The 27,469-nt window shown below is 34.9% G+C and overlaps 1 protein-coding gene and 1 long non-coding RNA gene across 2 annotated transcripts in view; one reads left to right on the top strand and one right to left on the bottom strand.

The window, feature by feature from the left end:
* Positions 1-504: 504 nt before the first annotated feature.
* On the bottom strand, positions 505-4,533 carry LOC125848312 (uncharacterized). Its single transcript, XR_007444502.1, has 3 exons — positions 4,403-4,533; positions 3,454-3,600; positions 505-749 (listed from the first exon to the last, which is right to left on the bottom strand). It is a non-coding gene; the product is annotated as an uncharacterized LOC125848312 (long non-coding RNA).
* Positions 4,534-12,594: 8,061 nt separating this feature from the next.
* The window catches only part of LOC125848310 (myosin-1-like), a 38,280-nt gene continuing 23,405 nt past the window's right edge, over positions 12,595-27,469 (top strand). The window contains exons 1-5 of the mRNA XM_049528165.1: positions 12,595-13,540; positions 22,692-22,793; positions 23,238-23,381; positions 23,477-23,627; positions 23,723-23,750. Coding sequence (XP_049384122.1) covers positions 13,217-13,540; positions 22,692-22,793; positions 23,238-23,381; positions 23,477-23,627; positions 23,723-23,750 — 749 coding nt within the window. The 5' untranslated portion in view covers positions 12,595-13,216. The remainder of the gene's footprint in view (positions 13,541-22,691; positions 22,794-23,237; positions 23,382-23,476; positions 23,628-23,722; positions 23,751-27,469) is intronic.

The following is a 27,469-nucleotide window of genomic DNA, read 5'->3' as shown; positions in this document are numbered from 1 at the left end:
AGATCAGAAAAACATCAAATGAATATTGTATTTCTTAAAGAAATCTTAGATATTCTGTAAATTCATAAAATATTCATAAAGAGATCAAATCCAAATCATCCTACTTTGATAAATACACCACAAATGACCCTCGAATCATGGATAAATATTTTATGGGAGAAGAATCAAGGGAGGAACATAATTGTACCCGCACTATTTATCAATAAAGTTATGTTTCTTCATATTTTATTTGTGATTGTAATTTATTTTCTATCACTTTAAATATTGTTGCAAACAGTGAGTTTCATATCTAAATTATCACTCATTAGTCTGAGAAATACATCTCACTAGTTTGTGTAATACAGTCTCTCTTTTATTTAAAACTAGATGGAAAAGGCCCGTGGCAAGCACGGGCCCAATACTCAAACTAATATTGTTGAAATTTTTGTGAAGCAACTATGTACTTATTATGCTTCTGAAAATATTAATGACGCAAGAGTCAAAACTACTGCAAAAGATGGTTAATATCACATATTATTAGAAATATTCAGAACATGTACAACAGACGTCAATATGGTATCTACTTGAACGATTTGCAAATATTAACTAATGTTATACACCTAAAAAAAATATAGTAGATGTTTCACTTTTGGCATATAACATGATTATTTCATAATTTGGCAAATATAAAGGGCTGAGTCGGAGTTCGATTTTTAGTAGCTAATCTTCTGCATTCAAAAAATCATAGCACAGGGAGCTCTTTGAGGTTCCTGAGAAAATTGTGTGATGTTAGTAAATTTGGAAAGTTGAGGTGATTGATAATGGAATTGAAACTGTTAGAAAAGTGACATATCACATAAGAATGTGGTATAAAATATTACATGGAAAGACAGAATACCAAGGCGATCGAAAAAGCTAAATAACCAATTTACTTCATTCTCCCTACTGAGCGAACTTGTGCCAACTGAGAATTCAAAAACTTATCTTTTTCATTTAGCAAAAGTCACAAAATCAAGTTTCTGTAATTAGACAGTGTAAAGTCTGTCAGAAACTGAAAATGTAAAGTACATTTTCAATTGTATGAGCAAACATTTGTTGAGAAGTTCAACTACTTGTGGAGGCCAAGTTAAAGAGTATATCTATGTATTATGTCTTAAAAAGTTGTAAGTGCATAACAAATGTAAAACAATTTGAATAGCTTTTCTTGGAAGTACATGCTTACACTCTTTAAGTTGGCCTCCACAAGTAGTTGAAGCACACAAATATGTATGTAGAAAATCCAATAAGGAGTCATCAGAAAAAAGACAAATAAGGTACACTTTTACATGCTAAAGGAGGATAGTTGTTGATCCTAAATGGGAGGGTCGAAGCTAATTTGAACTACCCTTGTTTGGAGCGAACAATTTGGTCACCAGATAAATTTATTCTCCTAAGTGCTTATGATTTTTATGCTTGTGTTTATCTTTATTGACTTCTAAATCTAATTAAGATACTAAACACTCTTCTGATCTTTTCAGAAACTTACATCCATGATCAATGATATCCAATTGGAAGAAGTACATAGCTCTTTGCTCTACAACTCTTCACTTGCATTTACATTCCATGGATACACACTACTTCTTAGAATATAAAAAGATAGTCCAGTGAACTAAGCTTCTGCTATCTACGGAGTACGAAAAAGCGACGAACCATAAGATATAGCAACACATAGTAAAACAATTTATTCTTCCTTAGCACTTCTCCAAATAGTTGAATTGTTACAGCTAAAAACTCAATAACCACAATGTATTCCCAGCATTGTATTGGCAGTTTGGCAGCATATAATACAAATAAATTTGACATTTTCTAGAGAAATCAATCCAAAGTTAGCAACTTTAATATCATTCAGAAAGAAATATAAATCAAGGTAAAATATTAAAATATGAAGAAAAAAAAGTATTGGCAGAAACTCAAAATTAATGCTTACAAAATCTAACCTAGCTAAATACGTCCCAGTAAAGGCAAAAAATTGAAGAGAACACAAGGAAAATTTAACAATAGAAACCACTTCAACCGCAAAAAAATTACAAATTCGAGAAGAAACAGAACAAATAAAAGAAAATCGGCAGAGAGATGATAATAGGAAAATGGAAAAGAAAAGCTAAAAATGTCACATAACTGATCTTTTTATTTCCATTAGTTTGGTAATAAAGCAACATGCAAATATGTGAAATGTAGAAAAGCAAAAGGACAGTAGCATTCACTACAAAGTTGAAATGATTGGACATATATCATGTGTTTTCTAGTTTGAATAGCTTACACAAAATTTTATTCCAAAAATGAAGTTTCTTGGTTTTAGTTTTTACGTTGCTTAAATTCTACTAACATATACTCTAAAGCTATAAGAACACATATAATTTCTCTGCTCAAATTACTCAAGAGTAAAAATAGAAGCTAAATTATGATCAATGAACACATTCTCAACATATGTGCTCCTTTTTTTCTTAGATAGAAGCATATTTCAAATTTTTTATTGTCTACTCGGTTGCTACTTCTTTCTGGCTAATAAGACATGATGAACTTTTGTCCAACTGTTATAGTACATATTTTGTGACCTTGAAGCCAGAACATATGAAATCAAGTTAAAACTCAATTTCATTTTTAGAACTATTATGTGTAATTAAATAGAGGAAAGACTACTAATGAAGATTCCTTTTGCAGACGAATAAGCTTATTAAAGCTACCTGTTGTGTTCCTCTGTTAGATGCCATAACAATCAATATGAATTTATTTTGTTGTCTTCATGTGTAATTTGAGGTCAATATAAAGTGATATTAAGGTTCTTATATCAAATCAACCTTCTAATGACATTACACCATAATTGGGAGAAATATGCAATTACAACCTTCAAAAGTACACTGCTAAAGAATGAAATGAAATGCCCCAAAACAGGTTACATTGTTCACTTAACTTAAGTCAAAAGAAGTGACGGAAGAAAAAGATGTGGTTGATCCTTCCGACATAAGCAGTTATGCGTTTAACCTTACGCTTTCCTCGTTATTGGCTTTTAGAAACCATATGCTGCTTTTACCTACTTGTAGAAGTAAGATTTTTTTCAACTTCACAACCTCCAGAGGATTTCAAGTCAAAATGATAGAAAACAAACCCACATATAGCTTTTCTGAAGGAGTAACAAAACATTAACTGGAAGGGGGAAAAGCATTCATATAAGTTAACTCGCCTTGCAACTTAACACAAAAAACAACAACATACTCCGTGTAATTTCACAAGACCTAGGGTAGGATGTACGTAGACTTTATATCCCTACTTTTGTGAGGTAGAAAGATTTTTTCCAATAGACCCTCGGCTCAAAAGACAACATGAGTTGAAGCGTTTAACTATAGCTATAGATATTCAGAAGACACCACGCTATATATAAATTTAATTTGAATTGAAATATTTCACAGAAGAAAGATAACAATATGGTTAGCTAACCTTCTTGAGGAGATAACGAAGAAGTGTTAATTGTAAGAGCGCCAGTACTATTTGATTGATGGAGTTTTTGTCTTTTCGATTCAACCTTTTTTTTCTCTTAGCTGGGACAAAAATAATTGCTTTCTCTTGCCTAACATCTGTGCATATCTAGTACGACGACGCAAATTTCTGTCAGCAGTTCTTTCTTGGACAGTCACAGTATCTTTATTTTCGTCTATTCTTGTGTCAAGTAATTCATACTTTGTTAAATTAATTTATAGGTTAATGTAATCTTGAAACAATACATACAATTAACACTAAAAAAAAACTAGACATTAGATAATACTCAATAGTAAATGACTCTAACAGGACAACCACTGGAATCAAATGGCATACATTTGAGACATATCTTTCATAAGGTTTGAGGATTTGAGCCTAATTGAATTTTTATGGAGACGTCAATGTAGCATTCACTGTCAAGTTCAAGTAGTAGTACAATGACACCTTGCATGAGACTCAATATTTGATTCAAAAATTAATGGGGATATTGGGTCTTACCAACAGGGTCAACAACGTGTAGGCAAAATCAAAATTAGCAATAGAAAAAAAACAAATAAAAAAAAAGACAGAAAAATACTTTAATTTATTTTCTTGGCAAAATTGATAGAGAAAATAGTGTAATTTGTTTTCCTGGCAAAATTGTTTCACTGACCACATTAATTTCGCGAAGTCAAAATCTTAAGCTAATTGGATCTGAAAAAAATGGATAATCCAGAAGGAAAGAGGGGAAGTGAGAAAATCAAGCAGTAAGAAATCAAGCCAAAACTTGATGAACACTTTCAAGGTAGATACATAGTTATTTCTATTTTCAAACATGCATGAGCAAATTATAGCCACCATTATAGGTCCATTTTCAAGAGTTGTACACATTACGAGGAAAAATTGGGGGAGAAGGGGAAGAAAAACTTACTGTAGCTAATGAATACATCAGTAGGGAAGAGAAATTTGAGGCGAAACAGAGATTCCAAATGAACATGGCAGATTATAGAGCAGGGAAGAGTCTGAGAGCATATGGAAGATTGTGGAGGCTGTATGTAAACGATGAAGAACGTAAAAAGTGGAGATACACAACAATATTTACCCTAAAACTAATGGTAAAAATTACTTATGTACCCTTGTTCGTCCTTTAGAAGTCCCACTTCTAAATAAGGGTAAAACCTTATCACATGACACTCTACATGGATAAAACATTTCACCTTGATGAAAAATAAATAAATAAACCATTAATATCAGTTAAAAATTAATGATTAAAGTATCACTATCCAAAAAAAAAAATTCTTAAAAAAATAAAATTAAAAAAAAAATTCTTACCCCACTACACCACCTCCCCCTACCCTCGACAATCCCTCGCCCCTAATTTATTTTTTAAAAAGTATTTTATTAAAAAAATTTACTTCAATCTCCCCCCCCCCCCCCCCNACCCACTCCTCCCAAAAAAAATTTAATATTATTTTTAATTTTTGAAAAGAAAAAAAATTCTACCACCCCATCTAACCCTCCACTCTATTTTTTTAAAAAGAAATTATCGTTGTATGTTAGATATATACGTATGTTTTTACGAAAGTACTTTTTCTACTTGCATACTGAATATATCAAATATGAAGATTTTATTTTTAAAAAACTTGCAACAAGTAGAAATACATTCCTAAACACGAACACGAACACACACACACACGCACATTGTGTGCACAAACACTGCACACGCGCATGCACACGCGCACGCACACACGCAAACACGTCACACCACACACGCACGCACGCACACACACATACCCACACCTACACACACACACACGCACCCCCACACACACACACACACCTTCCCTACGCACCCACGTACGCACTCACGCACGTCACGCCACACCACGCATACACGCCCGTCACGCACACACCCAGACACCCATACCCACACCGTCCCCCACACACACCCACACCCCTCATACACAAAATGACAATAATCAATTAAGAATTAGAACAACCATATGTATTAATCAATATCTAGAATAAAATTAAACCAGAAATAAAAATGATGAACTTATCGCATGTGAGTTCTAGTGTCGTTGGTTATATGGGCTTGCAAGCTCGAGTGTTGGCTTGGTTTGAGATCTAACTTTGTGGATTGTTTCGTCGGGGAAGGAGAGGAGTAATGAGGTTTAGTTCTCGTCGGGGTTTGGAGCTTCACTTAGATTTCTTTTGCCAAAACTCGAAGATAGAAAAGTGGAGTTTCTAGTTGTTTATTGGCTTGCTCTATTTCCTTGGAGCTTGGAGATCCTCCCGAAGTTGAGAGAGACAAGGGTTGAAGTTTCTGGTTTGCAACAAAGAGTTTTGGTTTGCCAGAGCTTGTGAGCTTGTTGGCGGCGCTATTGGCTTCTCCAACGTTAGGGGTTTGTCGGAGAAGACTATGAGAGTCAAGGGAGAATCTGGGCAACAGGGTTTTGGATAGCATTGGTGTGGAACAGGGAAATAGATGTAGCGGAAAAGGAAAGACGGTGATATTAGGGTTCTGATGGTGGTCCTATTTAAGGGAGAAATAAGTGGGAGAACTGATTTAGGGTTTTGATTTGTTGCTCTACTATTGAATAACATTGGCGGATCTAGGATTTTAAGGTCATGGGTGTCGAATATGGAGCTCATTACTATTATCCTGCTCAATCTCAATAAGCAACAAGCATTTTGATATTTGATCCTGATAGTTGCAGGTATGAATGTTGAGGTATGGCCCAAAAATAGAATTTCTAAACAACTCCAAAGCCTCGACATCCATGTACATATTCGAATGTTTTACAAATTCAGAGTCGTAGGTTGGACCAAACTTCAAAGAGTGGGTTGGGATTTGTTTGATCACATACTTCATAGACTATAATGATACAAAAAATAACAAAATATTATGCAAAATTAACAACCTGCTAATAAATGATAAAAAAAATAACAACTTATTAAACATGATACACTAGTAGCCAACATTTTGTACATGATACACTTTATGCCAACCCATTAATTTGATAGAAACAAATCAATAGACTTATACATGATACAAAAAAATTACCAACATTTAATATTGACCAGTAAATCTGATATATTTTATTAAATTTTTGAATCATAAACTTATTAACCATTTGTAACTGATACAATATTTACTATGAAACTACAATATCATATACACATACGGATAAACAAAACTTGAATGATATATTTTTGACTTTAAAATTTGTGTCAAATAACATGAGATCTACAGACATATACAGAATTAATACTATTATAATACTAGATACAAAATATATTATAACTTAACTTACTTAGGGTTAGTGTATCAATTGATTACAAATAATACTGATAAATTAAAATACGAAATCTGAATTTGTTCATTTATATATCATCAATTGATTAACTTACAAAAAACATTCAAGGAATCGAAAGAAGAAGAACGAAAACCTAACCTTAGGTAATCAAGGTCGAAAAATTGCAGGAGCAAATTTTCGACCCCTTTTTTGGGGGTTTTAGGAACCTGCGCTTTCGAAGGACCATCCTTTTTCAACTTCCCAACTTTTACCTTCGCCATTAACAATGGATCGTGGAGCCTTTAGGATCTGTTTTCAGTCTAATCAATAGCTTCATAATCATAAATATGTCTAGTGTTAGTTGATGGTGAATCATCCATGTGATTCAACAATTAGAGTAAAGAACAAAAAATGAAAAATAAAGTCACAAAGGGATTTCAAGAGATGAAAAACTATCGATTTTGAAAATTGATAGATTAGGTTTGACAGAGAGAGACTTGAGTTTGAAAATTGATAGAGGAATTAGCTGTCGAGATAATGGAGAGAAGATTAAGGAGAGAAATCAGGAAGTCATAAACTCTGATTTTTAGAGTTGAGATTTATGTATCCGGGAGTTTAGATTTAGGAGAGAAATAAGGGATTTTAGAAGTTTTTAGAAATAGCAGGGAATATTAAAAATTAGGGAAACATAGGATATCATTAATTTTTCCTTAAAATCCCTTTTTCTACAAAATTATGAGCTTAAAATTAGTATGGGCTATCAAAATTATGTGCCAAAAATCATGTGCTAATTAAANGGCTTTGCAATGACTACACTTACAACATTTTTTAGAAGTTTTTAGAAATAGCAGGGAATATTAAAAATTAGGGAAACATAGGATATCATTAATTTTTCCTTAAAATCCCTTTTTCTACAAAATTATGAGCTTAAAATTAGTATGGGCTATCAAAATTATGTGCCAAAAATCATGTGCTAATTAAATATTTGTGTATGCAATTCTTATTTGTGTTTAAATGCATTTCAAGACCGTGCTAGAAATACTTAAGTGAATATGAACAAATATTATCAATCACATATAAAAAATGTAATTTAATAAAAAATAATAATTTAATCAAACTATGACAATATTCTCAACATATTCAACTGACTATGACAAAACAATGATAATTGAAATTAAGTAAAATAAACTAATAAATATCCCAATCTTTTCAAAAGTAAAAATAATTATTAATAAATTACATCAACATTGCAAAACATGTATGTTGAACTATTTAATGAATAAAATACATGTAACTTATAAGTATTAACTTTGAAAATATCAAGCAAAAATTGGGTGTCAACGGATATAATTTCCTTCATGTGACAATTATTTTTAAATAAAAGAGAGAATGCAATACACACACCATCATGAAAGTATATTTAAAAAGAGAGATGTGTTTCTCAAACTAATGAGTGATAGTTTAGGTGTGAAATTCTCACTCCCAATAGTCTAGATATAAATTTTTTTTAAAAAAACATAGTTTAGATATATTTTGTCACTTCACTCTTATTTTTATACACTCTTCTCAAAATTGTTTATCCACTCTCTTTCCTGTATTGTATTTTATCACCAACCTCTACTTTTTTATTATTATAATATACTCAGAAGTTGGAAAAAGTATAAAATACCACTTAATTAATCTTCGCTGGTAAGGAAAATATATAAAATTAACTTTTGAATGATATATAAAGTGGCTCTCTTAATCTTGATTCTTAATGTCAACGGCTAAAAAGCATTCCCTTAGGTAGCTGTATAGAGTTATATATGCAGGTATAAGTATATTACTACGGTAGGTATTAGTTATGCAGGTTTAGTTATGCAGGGTTTAGTTACGCATACATTAGTTATGTAGGTATTAGTTATGTAAGTATTATATATGCAGAATTTAGTTATATAGAGATTATAATACATTAGTGACCTAATTGTTATTTCTTAATTTCAAAAATATTTAGTGAGCTAATATTTATTATACCCATAAAAATAACAAATTATAAATTAAATAAATACCAATAGCTAAAAACAATAAAGTAAATAACAAATAACTAAAACCAATTAAGTAATTTGTATTGAATATGATTAAGCAATTAAGTAATTTAAATTAGAGTAAATAACAAATAAATTTAAAAAATTAATATTTGTATTGACAGTGTGTTGTAGAGAAACTATACAAAGAAATTAATTACAATTAATAGTCACTGCCATACCACCAAAGAAAATAATTAACAAGAAGTTAAGCAAAGAAACTAAAAGTAATTAAGCAATTAACTAACAAAAAAATCCAAAAAAAAACTGATAGAGCTTTTTTACATGTATTAATTTGATTTGTTGTAAATTAACATACATTTAAAAGTAAATTGATAGGATAAATGTGTAATTTATTATTTTAATACATGTATAACTAATACATAAATAACTTATTTCACATTCTATCCCGTATAAATTATGTATAGATTCCCTCATAAGTTATATAAGTATCAATTATGTAAGATTACAAAAAGAAAAAAAAAACGCAACTAAACACTGTATAAAATTAATATATAATAACTTTTATCCTATTTACAAATCAAATATGAAATAATTTAATACATAAATAGCTTGATTATTCATATATTTACTTTAACTTTATTCAACTACCAAACGGTTTTAAATTTTAGTTCCATCTATGCTCTCGCGTCATATGACTCTTTCTCAAAAGCAATGTAAAATACAATACATGTATTAAATATATTCTACAAGAAGAATTTTGAAACAAAAATGTCCTTAAAACATATAATATTTGTGATAGTCTCGAAAGTGCCATATGTCTTCTAAAGGAAAAATAAAATAAAAACATTTTAGAGGCAATTAAAGTAAGGGAAAATTACGCAGTTAAGCAAACTTATACTACTTAATTACTCATTATAGTTATAGTTTGCTATAATTACCACTCGCGACTAACATTATACATTAATAACATGGGCTGACTTCGCGTTTGTATAATTAGCCACGTTTGTATATGTATAATTCGCCAGAATATACAAATACATATGTATAATATACAATTATCTAACCGATATACATATACAATTCACCTCTCTCTGCCCTCTCTCACTCGCCTCTCTCCTCCCTCTCCCAATCTCGTTCGCCTCTCTCCTCCCTCTTCCAATCTCGCTTGTCATATATACAAATGCTATGTATAATATACAATTATCTAACTAATATACATATACAATTCACCTCTCTCCCACTCTCTGCCCTCTCTCCTCCCTCTCCCAATTTCGCTTGCCTCTCTCCTTCCTCTCCCAATCTTGCTCGCCTCTCTCCTCCTTCTCCCAATCTCGCTTGCCATATATACAAATACATATATATAATATACAATTATCTAGCCGATATACATATACAATTCACATTTCTCCCACTCTTTTCCCTCTCTCTCTCACCTCTCTCCTCTCTCTTCCAGTCTCGCTTGCCTCTCTCCTCTCTATAACATGTAGCTACAAATTGTAATTATCAAACTATAGCTATGGAGAATAATTAGACTATTTTTTAGTGGCTATATATAGAAGGGAGCCCATTTGCCGCCCATCAAATAGGGACAGATCTTAAGCCACGTGTTTAAATCTCAACCGTAAATTTCAATCCAACAGCTCAGATTTGAAACGGGTTAAAGAAGACTTTGACTCCCTCCCTCCATTGACTTTACTCTTGTTCGGTCCTCCTTGAGTCAAATTCATTATGCTAGTAATTTAATTGTAAATTTATATTTTATAATCTCAATATAATCATTTTTTTCATAAATCAAGAATCATTTTAAATATTTTTACTTGATTAACATAAGTCAAAAATTAAAAGTAGGTCTTCCCTACTTTTATTTTTTTTATTAAAATTCATTTCAATTTAACTTTTTTATTTTTGACTTAAGAACTATTTTTTTAAGCCAATCCAAACGGACTCTAAGAGGGTGTTTGGATTGAATTAAAAGTTGATCAAACCTACTTTTAAGTTGGTAAAACCTACTTTTAAGTCAGTTTTTGACTTCTGAAAATATTTGACAAATATAAAAAATGACTTATAATAAATAAAAAATGACTTAAAATTTAAAAGTGTAGCTCAAATCTATCCCCATTATATAAGTAACCAACAAAAAAGGTATAAAAACAAAATTTAAAAATTATGATTATGTGTCCATAATATCACTTGCAAAGTAAAATAACATTCTGAAATACATCTTCTTCTTTCATTTTTCTATTATGTTTTTTCTTATTATTTATTATGTCCTTTTTTGATTTTGTATTTTTTTATTTTTGATTGACTTTGGTATACGCTATCTGCGCCGAAGATTTTTCGAAAAACTATCTTTTTACATCCACAAAAATAGTATAAAATATTTTCTATCTTTCATAAATCTCACCTATAAAATTAAGCTGAGTATGTTAATATGATATTGCTATTATTATTGTTGTTACCCTTTCCTTCCATGCAACAGTTTTTTAAGTCCAAATAGAACAACTTTCATATATAGCAAATATAAAATTCATGTATGTTATAGATATAGTTTGCATAATTGCGTTTCATATCAAACTTTATGTTTGTTAGGACTATTAATATGTATATTTCGCTATACATATACGAAAGAAACAATTGTATAATCTGTTTCGGTATACATATACAAAAGAATCAATTGTATAATCTGTGTTTGTATAAAGCGAGAAAGAGAGAAAGACAAAAAAAAACTAGGTAGGGGAAACTTTGTATTTGTATAATCATAAGTGTATACGACGAAAATATATGTATTTGTATATACAATTTTCTTTCGCTTTATACAAACACAAACACAATGCATACATTTGTGTTTGTCTAAAGTGAGAGAGGCGAGTGAGAGTGGCGAGAGAGATCTGGGAGAGTGACGAGCGAGATTTGGGAGAGGGAAACGAAAATATATGTATATATACAATTTTCTCTCGCTTTATACAAACACAAACATATTTTATAAATTTGTGTTTATATAAAAATGAGAAAGGCGAGGGAGAGACTGACGAGAGTGGCGAGCGAGAAAACCTAGGGAGAGAGGCGAATGTCAACAGTTTGCTACGGGTTACAATTAAATCAAATTGTGGTTATGACATTTCATTTGAATTAATAGTTTGCATTAGTGATACACTCTATTGTGTATTAAGGTGTGTATTGCTAATACCATGAATTTCTAGGTATTGGCAATGCAATGGTTTTAATGCATGCATTAACATGATTAAAGATCCAATTGCCCCTCAAAACTTTTTTTTACACATTATTTTCACCATAATAGCGGAGAGTATCTTTGTAAATTAATTTTTTTTATGTAATGCATGTTATTTTTATGCATCAAACCAAACAATGCATAAAAACAATCTATGTATAACTAATGCAAACATAACTAATATATGTATTGTTAATGCAAGCATTACTAATACACTCTATTTAACATTATTCTTATATACTCAACCAAACGATCCCTAAGTGAAATGAATGTTAAAATATTAAGCTTATTCTTTTGTGATATATATATAAATAGAGACCTCATAAATAAATAACCTATTGTGTGTGGTGTAAAAAAATAAAAAAATAGTGAAGGCCATTTAGTCATTTTCATAGGCTTGTGACATGTGAATTTGAATATATTAACATTATGGTTGGTGTTGAAAAATAAAAAAAAACAATTGAATTTTGGAGGCTGTCACGGTGACACACCCCACTCCACCCCACCCCCTACGCACTCTCTCCTTCCCCTTCTTTTTTTTCAAAATGCTGTGTTGTGTACAGTGAAAGACCAAACATTCACAAAAGGAAAAGTTAAAAGGGAAAGAGAAGTAAAGCAAAAGCTGTTCCTTCTCTATTTTCTTAGATTTGCTTTTCACACACCCCATTCCTTCCTCCCTTCATCTCTCTTTTCCTCAGTACAAGGACGAGTTTTCTTTCTTCTATGTTCTTACATATCTTGACTACTTCAATTTCTGTAGTCCATTTTGATTTTTGGGCAAAGTTCTAGATCGATCTTGGCTCTGTCCTCTTCTCGTACTGCAGTTCACTTTTGAGGAGTTTGTTGTACAAAATTGAAGGGAAGAGTTTGTATTACAGATATATATTAAATCGAAAAATTTTGGGATTTTTTGACCCAATTATTTATTTTAGAATTCTATAAATTGGAAATGATGTTGATGTTGGTGAGTATGGTGTGATTGATGAGTGAGGAACCACTATTTGTTGTTTGTTGAGTGTATAGCTAGATTGTTATGGGTCCCCTCCATTAGGTTTGGCAGATAAGCTCACTGGGACCTTTTGATTTACTTTATTGGAGAAGAAGAAAGAAAAAAGTTAACTTTTTGATTCAATTATTACAATCTTGATTGTGTTGTTAGAGCTTTACTTTGAAGTAACTTGCTAAGAAGAATGGCACAGAGAGTTAAAGGCACCCCATCACTAAACTCCATCAAATCACTGCCAGTCGGATATGCATTTGGTTTGAACAAGTCCGAGACTGTCAATGCGGCTAATCATAGAATGGCATCCAATACTGTCTCCAAGAATGGAGAATTGTTGAATGAGGCTAATGGTAATGCTGATGGATATAGTGAGGAATCCCCTTACAGTAGATTGAACTTTTCTGTTGAGGAAAGCCTGTCTAGTGGTGATGATGATCTGAGCACCAATGCATTCACACCGTCTCGTGTAGAATCGAAATGGAGTGACACCACGTCTTATGTGACAAAAAAGGTATTGGATAATCTTTTTTCATGGATTGTTTTTGTTTGTTGGTATCATCTGTATGCAACTTCTTGATTTGATGTTCTGTTTGTCGTGTTGGTTGCTTGATTGAATTTTAGATAAGCCATCTTTTTGATCATATTCGGTTCATCAGTAATACCTTCAGCTTATAATATTGTTGGCTTAATCTGGTAAACTACTTGATGAAAGTCACTTATGGTTGCTCGGCTTGTACAACCTGATGTGATTTCTGTGAATGGTTGAGAGCTTAGGAAGCTGATTCTTACCCTCCACTTTTGAGTTATCAGTAGCTTCTTGGCTCATTGTCTGTGATTGGATTTTAAACTTTGCAGGGAGGACAACTCTGGTATCATTTCTTTCAGGAAAATGACAAGCTATTTTATTGTAAAACCTAAAACCAATTATCTTTATTTCGATGTAGGTTTGTAAGTTCTGTTCTGTAAGATCTTGGAAGAAATTTTCTAGAGTGTCAACATATTGCTAGTGATACCTTCAAAGTAAATAGAATTCTGGAAGCTAATAATATCATTTTCGATTCATAAAGATATGTCTTTTTGCTAGGATATTGAGATAATTAATGCAATGTAGGCTGCAAATCAGCACTGGATCATCTTTTTTCTTGTGTTGTCTAGTGTTGTCAAAGGTGCGCTTCAAGCGCACTTAAGCCCTGAAGCGAGCATGAAAACATGTTGAGCGCTTCACCTCCTTAATGTTCTTTTCAATGTCTGTCATCAAGGCTCTAATAAAAACTTCTCTTTGCGAATGAGTGTTTCCTGAAGAGGCGACACTACTGATATTTCACTCATCGTTAAAAAAATTCAATTTCCTTGTATTTATATCTTCATTTGTGCATAAAGCCCCAAAAACCTTAGAGCTTTTTTGCGCTTTTCGCATTTGGTAACATTGGTGTTGTCTCTCTTTTCTGCTCCGTCATTTTGCTCGGAGTTGAGTGCTGTGCTTTAGATGGATAGTAGTTTTAGCTGCTTTTCGAAACATGAAGAGGCATCATTATAAAATTTTCGGTAGTTACATGTATTTGGTTATTTTTTTTTTTTTGCTCGTAAATTTTACTATAGCTCTTTTAACAAATAAATTTTCTCCCCCTTTATAACTAATCCAAAAGAATCTCCTTTTTGGGGAAAATCTCTCCTACAATGGAATTGGTGTATGTGCAGATTGTTGTCTTACCTAAAGAAATTTAGGAAATTCTAGATCACCACGATTCCTGTTCCCATTTTAAATACCGAAAGCTTACCATTCTGTTGTAAGTTCATCTTTTACCTATGGACTCCTATCATTTGATTGGAATGCAGTATTATTTTGTAAACTAGACTCTCATGACATGGGTAGTAATAAATCCACTCAAAAGAAATGGTGGATAAATCCTCCTTGAAGAATGTTGCCTTTCCAAATCTTATAGCTGTTCATTATGAAAGAAACAGCAGTGCGGATGAACAATGGAAATATCTTTTGTAATTGTGAGAAATATATACGAAAAATATTATTGAATTGTATATCTAAATAGTTACATTGAGACCCTATTTATAGACACTACATTGGAATCCTTTTCCAACTAGGATTCCTATTCTTATTCCTATTCCTATTTCTATTCTAAGTAGGAAATACTTATTTCTATTCTAACACTCCCCCTCAAGCTGGTGCGTACAAATCATATGTACCTAGCTTGTTATAGATGTAATTAATACGAGGACATGTGAGGGACTTGGTGAAGATATCTGCAAGCTGATCATTTGACTTCACAAATTTCGTAACAATATCTCCCGAGAGTATCTTTTCTCTGACAAAGTGACAGTCAATCTCAATGTGCTTAGTCCTTTCATGAAACACTGGATTTGATGCGATATGAAGAGCCGCTTGATTATCACACACAAGTTCCATCTGATCAACTTTGCCAAATTATAGTTCTCCCAGCAACTGTTTGATCCAAACTAGCTCACAAGTTGCTGTCGCCATTGCTCGATATTCTGATTCTGCACTAGATCGAGCAACCACATTCTGTTTCTTACTCTTCCACGACACCAAATTACCTCCTACTAAAACACAATATTCGGATGTCGAACGTTTGTCAGAAGGTGATCCTGCCCAATCAGCGTCTGTATATCCAATAATATGCTCATGGCCTTGATCCTCAAAGAGTAGTCCTTTACCGGGAGCTGACTTTATATATCGCAGAATACGAACAACTGCTTCCCAATGACTATCACAAGGGGAAGTCATAAACTGACTTACAACACTCACAGGAAAAGAGATGTCAGGTCTAGTCACTGTGAGATAATTCAACTTTCCAACAAGTCGTCTATACCTTTCAGGATTACTAAGTGGCTCCCCCTGTCCTGGAAGGAGTTTAACATTCGGATCCATAGGAGTGTCAACAGGTTTACATCCCATCATTCCTGTCTCCTCAAGAATGTCTAAGGCATACTTGCGTTGAGAAATAACAATACCTGATCTAGACTGAGCAACCTCAATACCTAGAAAATACTTCAATCTGCCAAGGTCTTTAGTTTGGAAGTGCTTAAAGAGATGTTGCTTCAAATCGGTGATACCATCTTGATCATTACCGGTGATAACAATATCATCAACGTAAACAACCAAATAGATACATCGACTTGGTGCAGAATGCCGATAAAACACAGAGTGATCAGCTCCACTACGAGTCATGCCAAACTCCTGAATTACTGTGCTGAACTTCCCAAACCAAGCTCGAGGAGACTGTTTTAGACCATAGAGTGACCTGCGCAATCGACATACAAGGCTACTAGACTCCCCCTGAGCAACAAAACCAGGTGGTTGCTCCATATAGACTTCTTCCTCAAGATCACCATGCAGAAAAGCATTCTTAATGTCCAACTGATGAAGAGGCCAATGACGAACGGCAGCCATAGATAGAAAAAGACGAACAGATGCAATTTTAGCCACAGGAGCGAAAGTGTCACTATATTCTAGCCCAAATATCTGAGTATACCCTTTGGCAACAAGGCGAGCCTTAAGTCGATCAACTTGACCGTCTGGACCAATTTTAACTGCATAAACCCAACGACAACCAACAGTAGATTTACCTGCAGGAAGGGAGACAAGCTCCCAAGTACCACTCTTATGTAAAGCAGACATCTCATCAACCATAGCCTGCCTCCATCCAGAATGAGAAAGTGCTTCACCTGTAGTCTTAGGAATGGAAATAGAGGACAAAGACGACACAAATGCATAATGGGGTGATGATAGACGATGATAACTTAAGAAGGTATAATGTGGGTTAGTATTTCGAGTGGATCGTATACCTTTTTGAAGTGCAAGCGGTTGGCTAGGAGGAGGCAAGTCCGCAGTAGGAGCAGGGTCTGGCGCATGACATGAATCATCTGGGACTAGGGTTGGACGTGGACGGCGATGATAAGTTAGTAGTGGTGGCACTACAACTGGAGATGTAGAAGTAACCGTAGATTCCTCAAAGGTTGGCACAGGTAAAACCTGAGGTATGGGTAAGACCATAGAGACATCGGGATGATCAGAAGATGTATAGTAAGGCTGAGACTCAAAAAATGTAACATCAGCGGACATAAGGTATCGATGAAGATCATGTGAATAACAACGATACCCTTTTTGGACTCGAGAGTAACCAAGAAAGACACATTTGAGGGCACGAGGAGCTAATTTATCTTTTCCTGGGGCTAAGTTATGAACAAAGCATGTGCTCCCAAAGACACGAGGAGGGATAGGATAGAGATGTGACTGAGGAAACAGTATGGAATGGGGAACCTGATTCTGAATAGAAGAAGAGGGCATTCTATTTATCAAATAACAAGACGTAAGAACTGCATCTCCCCAAAAACGCAGTGGAACATTGGATTCAAGGAGAAGAGTACGAGCGGTCTCAATAAGATGCCGATTTTTTCTTTCAGCTACACCATTTTGCTGAGGGGTGTATGGACAAGTAGTCTGGTGAATAATGCCTTGGTGAGTCATAAACTCCTGAAATTGGGAGGATAAGTATTCTAAGGCATTATCACTACGAAAAGTACGAATAGAAACACCAAACTGATTTTGTATTTCAGCAAAGAAACTTTTGAAAATAGAAAATAACTCAGAACGATCTTTCATTAAGAAAACCCAAGTACATTTTGAATAATCATCAATGAAACTAACAAAATAACGAAATCCTAAGGTGGAACTGACTCTACTAGGACCCCAAATATCTGAATGAACTAATGAAAAAATAGACTCTGAACGACCCTCAGTACTACGAGAAAACGTAGCACGAGTGTGTTTCCCAAGTTGACACGACTCACAATCTAATGTGGATAAACTAGACAAACTAGGCACCATCTTTTGCAGTTTGGATAGACTCGGATGTCCCAAACGTTTGTGAATTAGATCTGGGGAATCTGTAACGGAGCATGCTGCTAAGGAGTTTGAAGAGGTAAGATAGTAAAGGCCTTGTGATTCATGTCCTGTTCCAATCATCTGTCCCGTACTGCGGTCCTGCATGAGAAAAAAATCATCGAAAAAAGTTATGCTACAATGTAGGGCTTTCGTCAAACGACTAACAGATGCTAGATTAAAAGGAGAACCAGGGACATAAAGAACAGAGTCTAAGGTGACAGAAGATAGGGGTTTGGCTTTTCCAACCCCTTTTGGTTTTGTTTGGATCCCATTGGCTAAAGTAATAGCTGAAAGAGATTGTGAATAAACAATATCGGATAAAAGTGATTTATTACCAGAGATATGATCAGAAGCCCCAGAGTCCATGACCCATGTTCCAAGAGTACTAGATTGCGACACACAAGCAAAAGAATTACCCGTAACAGAGACATCAGGTTGTGCAACCGAAACTACTTGTGGAGACGTTTGCTTATTTGCACGATACTGAAGGAACTCATCATATTCTGTCTGAGCAATATGAGCATTATTGGATGGTTGATTAGGTTGAGCACCATATGCTATTGGTGGAGATGTCTGTTTACTTGCGCGATTTCGAAGGAACTCATTATATTCCTTTAGAACAATAGGATCATAACTGGGTGGTGGACCATGCAAAATATAACATATATCACGAGTGTGTCCAGACTTATGACAATGACTACACTTGGATCGAGGTTTCCCAAAACGCCCTCCCCCTCGCCGATTCTCCATAGATTGATATGTACGCTTTTCAAAGGTTTGAGATGCGAGAATAGATGAGTCAACAGTGGGTGATGAAACTACCTTGTGACTGGGAGGTGCCGCAAGACGAAGGAGACGAGAGAATAATTCATCGATTGTAGGAACTGTAGGGCTAGCTAAAATCTGATCACGTACAGAATCATGATCAGGAGGAAGTCCAGCAAGAGTAAGAACTAGAAACAATGTTTGTCTGTGTTCTTGTTGTTTTTCCACATTCGTAGTAACTGGCATTAATGTGTCAAATTCCTCCATGACTGCCTGTACCTGTCCCAAGTAAGTAGACATATCGGATTCTTGTTTCTTTAAGTTGGTCAATCGAGATATCACATCATAGAATCGAGATATGTCATTAGTGTATAAAGCACGAGCCTTTTCCCAAACTGTATAACACGTCTGGAATGGGCGAAACAAGGGCATCAACTTGGAATCAATAGAACGCCATAGGAGACTACATAATTGAGCATCTACTTTCTCCCATTGTGCTTTGGCTTTTGCATCTTCCTCACTAGTCTTTGCCTTTACATCTACCACATAAGCCTTGTTCGTTAAGTGATCTTGGACACCTTGACCCTTGCACCACAGCTCAACCGAGGAAGCCCAAGATAAATGGTTTGAACTTCCCAATAAAAGTTCTGAAGTGATTAGAGGGCTAGAACTTCCAATCCCCATATTTTTAGAACCAAAAACATCACACCCAAAAGACATTATGCTAAATTTGTCTTGGAAACAATGAAAAAAAACTTGATTATTGAGATCTGATTGTCGGAAAATTCAAATCTTGAAGAAAAGTCGCCGGAAACTGCCTGGAAATAGCCGGAACCCTAATTCCGGTGATCGGATCTGGTCAAAAACAGTATGGGCCTGGCCGGAATGGCTGGACGACCCCAACTGTCAAAAAAATTCTCAAAAAATATGATCAGAAAAGCCCTCACGCGTCGGCGCGTGAGCCAGATGTCGCCGGAAACTACCACCTCTGATCGGCGCGTGAGAGCGCGTGGGGTGATGTTTTCCGGTGGTTTTGGCTGGGGTTTGGTCGCGGGGGCTTTCCGAGCCTCGTGGTGGTGTTGGTTTTCGCACAACACCCACAAAAGAAAAAAGAATAACAAAATCAGACCCAACAGTCACCGGAAATTGACATAGACATACGGTGACTTGTTTGTTCTCACCAATGCTCTGATACCATGTGAGAAATGTATACGAAAAATATTATTGAATTGTATATCTAAATAGTTAACATTGAGACCCTATTTATAGACACTACATTGGAATCCTTTTCCAACTAGGATTCCTATTCTTATTCCTATTCCTATTCCTATTCCTATTTCTATTCTAACAGTAATTAAGGAAGTGTTCCATACAATGGATGACTCCCATAAAGGAATGGGAATTTAGAAGGATTGGTAGCATTTTCTCCAAGTTTGTTGGCTTATAGTCTGAAACTTTTTCCATAGTTTGGAAGGGAGCATCCAGAGAGCTTGTTTTTTTCCCAAATATCCGGAGGAGAAAATGCTTTATGAACAATGAGATATATTCTTTTTCTGACTAAGGGTAATGTTTCATACTATGGATGACTTATCGAGCAATGGAATTTTACAAGGATGGTGACGTTTTTCTCCAATATGTTGCCTGTCCAAGGTTGAAATCTCTGATTTGGTTGCTTGAAATAAAGTCCCCAGAGGTGCTTATGTTAATCTTCATAATCTGAACAAAGAAGAATGCTTTATCAACAACCGTCCTTTCTGTTCCCAAGGTGATGACCTAGAGTTTGAGGTACGAGACTATCAATCTGATGATGACGGATTCAAATCCCAGTGACGACACTTGGTGTGAGGCCATCTCCTTCAGCCACTATGAGCAAGATCCTTATTAACCTGTGCTTGTGGGCTGGATAGGTTGGCCAGTGGAATACTTGAGGTGCATACAAGTTGACCCAGAAACCATCAATATCTGCAACCTTTCTATTAGGATTTGGTTAAGCTACTAGTTTGAAAACTGGCTTGCTTTGGTAGTTTTTTTTGTAAACATTGGCTTAAGTAGGAATGTCTTTCTGGAGTTTCTCGTGTGTTACAGTTAGAAGATGATCAACTTACTATACGCAGTGTGAAAATAATCTATTTAAGTTTCAGCACATAGAGGTTATCTATTCCTCTTCTTGTGGAATGAAGTATGGATTTTCCATCATGTGAATAGCAGAAGAATCAAACATAATGCATGCTGCATTTTTTGTTCTTAGATAGAAGACTGTCTCCCTTGTTTCTCATTATGTAATTGACTTGTGAATTATGAGAGATGCATCTGCTTCTGAGAAAGGCTCGATGACTTGAAAGTCTGTCTATGTGCATACCAAGAGGTATGGGGCGATACATATTGTCCGATCCTTGCTCACTGAAGGGATACAATTTGTGAGTACAGTAGAATGTGTGTAGTGGACCAGTTATTATGGGATCGTGACAGGACTACAGAACTTTCAGAAGGAAAATCAGTGACTTTAACTTTTCAATAATTTCTGGTATTGTGAGTGATTGTAGAGTATTTCTTCTGGTGTACAAGTTTGTGATTATGCTTTTAGAGAAGTGTATATAGTTATACTAAACTCGTCTGCGCTCCTGTTTCAAAAGATCCATGCTTAAATCCCCTCTTCAGAGTTCCAATACCATTGGTATTTCCCCAATTTTTAAGGCCATGCAAATGGCTGGATTTCATGAACCAAATAAGTTATCCTTTTTTGAGTTTGTTGAAGACGTAAAATAAATAATAGTGCCACCTAATTTTTTAAGCTTTTAAATGAGTTGGTTACATATTTCAACATGGTACCACAACATGCAAAGGTCCTGTTTTCAATTCTCACCGCTACCTATTATTAGAAATTTTTTCCTCGTTCTTAGCTCATGAAAAAGAATAAGACTACGCATGAGAGGGCATGTTGAAGACATGATTAAATAAATAAAAGCGTTCCCTTTGTAACAACTTAAGCTTTTGGATGAGTTAGTCACATACTTCAACACAGTTACAATGACTGGAAAGATATTGAATGATCTGAAGTAGCTTCGAAATGGCTCCGGAGACTGGAATTTTAGGGAGGGGGAGGAAACGTGCAGGAGAAGTTGCCACCATTCATGAAGTTTGCAAACACAGAGGTTGTTTATTGATTTTGTGATGCAGCACCTAAGATAAACTTGCATCTCACTGTTTCTGTGCAACCTGTAAATTTAGACAGAGTGCAACCAATTAGAGGGGTTTCGTTAATCCAGATACTCCCTCTATTTTGAAAAGAATGACCTACTTTCCTTTTTAGTTTGTTTCAAAAAGAATGACCTCTTTCCTTTTTTGGTAACATTTCCACGTGACATGTTAAGGCCACAAGATTAAAGGGCAATTATGTACATTTGACATAACTTGAATTTAGGACCACAAGATTCAAAAATCTTCTTTATTTTCTTAAACTCCGTGCCAAGTGAAACTAGGCCACTGTTTTTGAAACGGAGGGAGTATATTTTATTGGTTCTTGACACTGCTTTACAGTGTTGGATCTTGTGAGACAGCTGGTGGCTAATTATTTATAGGATCATTTGTTGGTATAGCTTTGGCAAAAGCCAAAAGATGGCCTAGTTCCTCTCACCTGTGGACAGCTTTTGGAAAAATTCTTCGACATAAAATAGTCAATGGCAGCCTTCAAATTCTTTTTCTTGCTGGTATGAATTCAAGTTCTTTTGAATTTTATGTTGGATTTGGGTTGCAACATATACAAGTAATGTTCAACATGTGCAATTATTACCTTTACAATGATTTGAAACAGGATAATCCCCCATTCCCCCCTCATATTTTATGTGTTGGGTTGGTTGATGAGATCTTTTCTACTGGCTTGTAGTCATGATATGCTGGTTTGACCGCACAAAGATATTTCCACTTTCAATGATTTTCTTACCTTCTTTTTTGAACTTTTGGCGTGGACTTGTTGCAGAAGCTTCATTCATGGTTCCAATTAGCTGATGGGAGCTGGGAGCTGACAACATTCATTTCGAAATCTGGAAATGAAGTTCTCATATCATTGTCTGAAGGAAAAGTAAGGCAGTTCGCTAAGAATTTTTCATCTTTTTGCTTACAGAGCTCTGTGTAAAAGAAACGAACTGTTTCAGCAGTTCTCTAGTCAATCTGTTCAAAAAGTTGAAAAGAAGGGATGCCTTAGAAACAAAAAGAAGTATGCTTATTCTATATCACCCATCTACCGCTCTCATTCTCATTTCATCATGGCTCTGTGTACCTTACCCTTGTCCTGCTCCAACCATGTACCACCATTTTTCTCCCTCCCCAGATTCCAAGTCCCTTCCACGCTTCTTCCTAATCGAAGGGCTCTATATCTTACCTGTCAAACTTTCTTAAAGTTCTTGTTCCATGTTTGTTTTACAAACACATCGCTTTCTTCTTTAAATTAAAAGACTTTTCATGCTTAGTGAAGGTTCAAGTATATGATTTAATCTCATACCTTGTCTGTTCTTGGTCAAAGCAGGTCTTAAAAGTTAAAGCTGATGATTTAATACCTGCAAATCCTGATATTCTTGATGGTGTGGATGATCTTATGCAATTGAGTTATCTAAATGAGCCATCAGTGCTGTACAATCTCCAGTACAGATACAATAGAGATATGATTTATGTATGCACAAATTTTCCTAATCAAGTTGTAGTTAACTTTTTCTTGATTTTTCTTATTCTTATGCCTTTATTTCTTATCCTCTTCACCTCTTTTAGACAAAAGCTGGTCCAGTTCTTGTTGCTGTGAATCCTTTTAAGAAAGTCGCATTGTATAGCAATGAGTACATTGAAGCTTATAAACGTAAATCCGTTGAGAGCCCACATGTATATGCCATCACAGATATGGCAATAAGAGAAATGGTTCGAGGTACTGAAGTTATGTATATCCAGTAATAATGATTGAGGCCGAACATCATTCCTGGCAATCATGATAAATCTTACATAGTTCTCTTTTTTCTGCAGATGAAGTGAACCAGTCTATCATTATAAGGTCAGCTAGTTAAATGCATTATAGTTTTCATTTTGTTTGTTGTCTTCTAATATCCATTATCTTTCGTATCTTCAGAGCTGAATCTCATCTAACTAATACACACTATTTTTTTAATTTTTTGTAAATGTTATTTGTCCCTTCACTTTATTGCCCCCTCTTGGGTCATAAGCCCATGATGTCAAGCTCAGCATGTACTGGTTTAAATTACTGGTCCATTCATGCATCTGTGTCAAGGAGGGAAATTATCTCAACTGACTCAAATCTCTTGTTAATCCACGTGAAATTAGATAAGTATAGAACCACATTGACGTTATCAAAAGAATAGAATCACATTGGAAGGAAAGAATCCATAAATATGAACCTACTAGCTTGAAATGTTGAATCATTTTACATGCTTATTGTTTTTCTTGCTCCCACTGAGATTAATCTGATTCAAGCTATCGTATGAACATGCATATAAAAACTTTCTAAAATATTGTCCTTTATAATAGCTGGTTCATGGAACAAATAGGGGAGCCCATCTCCTTAGTTACCAGATATGATTAGTTAGATGAGAATCCAGAAAGTACACTACTAAGTTTTATTACAAGAAGTATAAAGGACATAATCGTAGAAGGAAGAAAATCCATGACATTGTTATTTTTTTTAGTAATGAGAGGGAGGAAAATGCTAAATTGTTTTCTCACATTTCAATGGGCAACAGACTGTTGGTGTATGCCTTTTGATTTAGGGTGTGTCAGCAGTTGATGCCAAACCAAAGTGAACTTGTTTTCTAGGGATGGTTTAGGTTAAGGCCGGAATTGACAGTGGGGGAAGCTTTTAGAAATATATACTATTTTCCAAAATAACACAATTTCAAAGTGTAAGAGCGCAACACGTGGTATGTGGATTAGGCACATGTTATGGGTTTCAACCTTGCCACAGACAAAAGCTTGGTATTTAATTGGAGAAAGTTAGACGGCCACCTTAATTTGAACTATGGGCCATTGGGCCCGGGGATTTCTGGGTGATAAAGAAAAAGCAAGGACATGTCATAGTGTTATAACCAGGGAGAACCACACCCCAAAAGCTAACTAGTAAGGTTGGAGAGCCCAGGGCTATAAATACCCCACCATTCTCCTTTTCCGTTGTCCTTGATGGCTGTGCGCTAGACATTACTAGCCCCGGATAAACACTGCCGTACTGGCATCATCATCCAAGGCACAATGGGTACAAAGAGCAGTGGGGTGGCTCTGATACCACTGTATAACACTGTATAACAGGGAGAACCACACCCCATAAGCTAGCTATTATGGTAGGAGAGCCCAGGGTAATAAATACCCCACATTAACACTTTGTTGTACCAATGTGGGACTTTGCAATGGACCATAACAACTGCCCAAGATGCCATTTTGCACCGGCAAAGTTTTTCCATCATGATGTCAAGCTTTCTTCCCGGATCATCAATCTTTACATCAGTGGCTTCAGATTTCTTTCCTATTTCAGCCATGTGATTCTGCGATTGCGACTCGAGTTTCTTCATGTTATCCTCCATTGATTTAGATCTTGTCTCTGTAATTGTTATCTTTTAAGGCCAGGATTATGCTTTGATACCAATTGTGATATACTTGCAATGTGTGTAAATTGCAATCAAGGAATAGGACAGAAATGGAATTTTATTGATTGTGAATTCAATACAATGTAACCACATTTGAATGATGAAAATGAAGAGGGTAATTCTAAGCTTAATACTCCATTACAAGCTTGAGTTCCTCTGTAATTTCCCTGAAAAAATTAGGAAGAAGAAGGTTTGAAGAGATGGAGAGAGAAACTAGACATTAGAGAGAAGATATTTGGTGGTTAGGATTTTTACCAGAATTCGTATAACTGTCCAGCTCTAGTCTGTTAGGTATTTAGTTAGCTGATGCTAATCCTTAGCCGTAGATCATGACTTCCCATTTTAATTCTGCACCGTACAATTACAATTCGTGTGATCCTTCCTTTATTTGCTGGCTGCTCCATACATATACACGTGTCCCTCTACATAGTCTCATTTAATCTTTATGCTGACAAAGCCTAAATCAGTTTCCCAATTCAGCTCCGACATAACACATAGAAGTCGGCAATCTCTGTGACTGTTGTCTTTTCCGTATCAAAGGGGAGGGAAATGTTAGCTATGTTTTACTGTACTGTGAACGACAGCAGATTGATGGTCTTATGCTGCCAAAATATTTAAAGGTTTGGATAAATGCAGGAAATAATAGTGGGGTAATCAGGTCCTATTTTTAAATGTATGTCTCATCAAAATAAGTCAGTTTTACAATGCATGTTTCTGTACATTTGGTTAGAGAGAAAGATAACTTTTCAATGAGAAGTAAAGGCCGTTTTTAAGGCCTGGATTGTCTAAACTTCCTTTTTGATTGGGTTTAATGAGAAGTTACCTACTGAGTCCTATATTTTTCTGAATTTTCTGGAGGAACTTCAAATTGTACCCCCCTCCCCCTTTTTTCTTTTCGTACTACTACTGTTTCATTACATATTGTATGCACTTTGGCACAAATAATATCACAAATGGTTTTCTTTTTAAGAAAAAAAGAAATAATACTAAGGAGATTGCTACGCCCAAAATTACACCTCAATTAAGAAGTATAAAACAATCTTCGTCAAATATAGAATCCAACTAGGTTGGGGTCGAATCCCACTGGGAATAAAGTGAAATCTAAGAACAAAATGGGAAATATGAGAATTTTGGGTTTTGGTTTAAGATTCACTTTTTGACAAGTAACAATGAACAATACCACTTAATTTAGAATCAACCAGAGAGAATTAACCATGATTGTGTTCACCAAGACTGTTTGACCATTTTCGGGTTAATTACAGAACTTCATCTTGCGTTGTTAGTATATCAGTTTATCAAACTTATGTGACACTTAATTATTTCTAACCACATTTAATGCATATCACTTTTATTCTTTTGAACTAAAATTGTTGCATTCATTTCAACAGATAAATACTCAAGTTGGTTAATTTTGCTACAACATTAACCATTAGACGAGTCCAAATCCTCGAATTCTTGTTTTTAACTTTTTTTCCCAAGTTTTAGCCTTTTTACTCAAACAAGATGAACTTTAAGGAAGGTTTTAATGTTTGCAACCGTTAAAAGTCAATTAAGATGAAAGAGGTAATAAGGTATACAAATACAACATCCGATTTATTTCGTAAAAACCCTATTTTTAGGTCAGTCGTCATGGATTCCACAACCCTTGGTTGTGGGGTGTAGCCACTCATGATTAATGAAACAAGCAATATAATTGCATTCATTCAAGAAGTAATTACTTACGAGAGTTAAAAGACAATCAACACTTGATTCAATTAATCAACGTAATTCTCGTTCAAACTCTGTTCAAGCGTTATCGTCTTCTTCGCTAAAACAAAGATCATAAAATAAAACCCTAAAGATACTATTTATAGTTCTAGGAAATTTTAACTTTAAAAACAGAAAGAAGAAGTCTCGAGGCTCGTCTGACGCTGCGTCTGATGTGACGGGCCGTCGCCTTAGTGTCATCTGATCTTCAGAGAGTGCCTTAACCCTGCAAGTGTGATGCCGAGCCTGACGGCTCGTTGGAGATCTGACGGTCCATCAGATCCACCTCTGCTTTAACTTTGGAAGTGGATCAACTCTGCATGTGTGACGCTTGGTCTGACGGCCCGTGGTAGGCCTGATGGTTTGTCGTCCTTGC

The sequence above is a fragment of the Solanum stenotomum genome, chromosome 12 (assembly GCF_019186545.1).
Source record: "Solanum stenotomum isolate F172 chromosome 12, ASM1918654v1, whole genome shotgun sequence".
Classification (NCBI taxonomy): Eukaryota; Viridiplantae; Streptophyta; class Magnoliopsida; order Solanales; family Solanaceae; genus Solanum; species Solanum stenotomum.
Note: the sequence above shows the minus strand (reverse complement) of the source record. Positions and strands in the feature narration are given on the sequence as shown.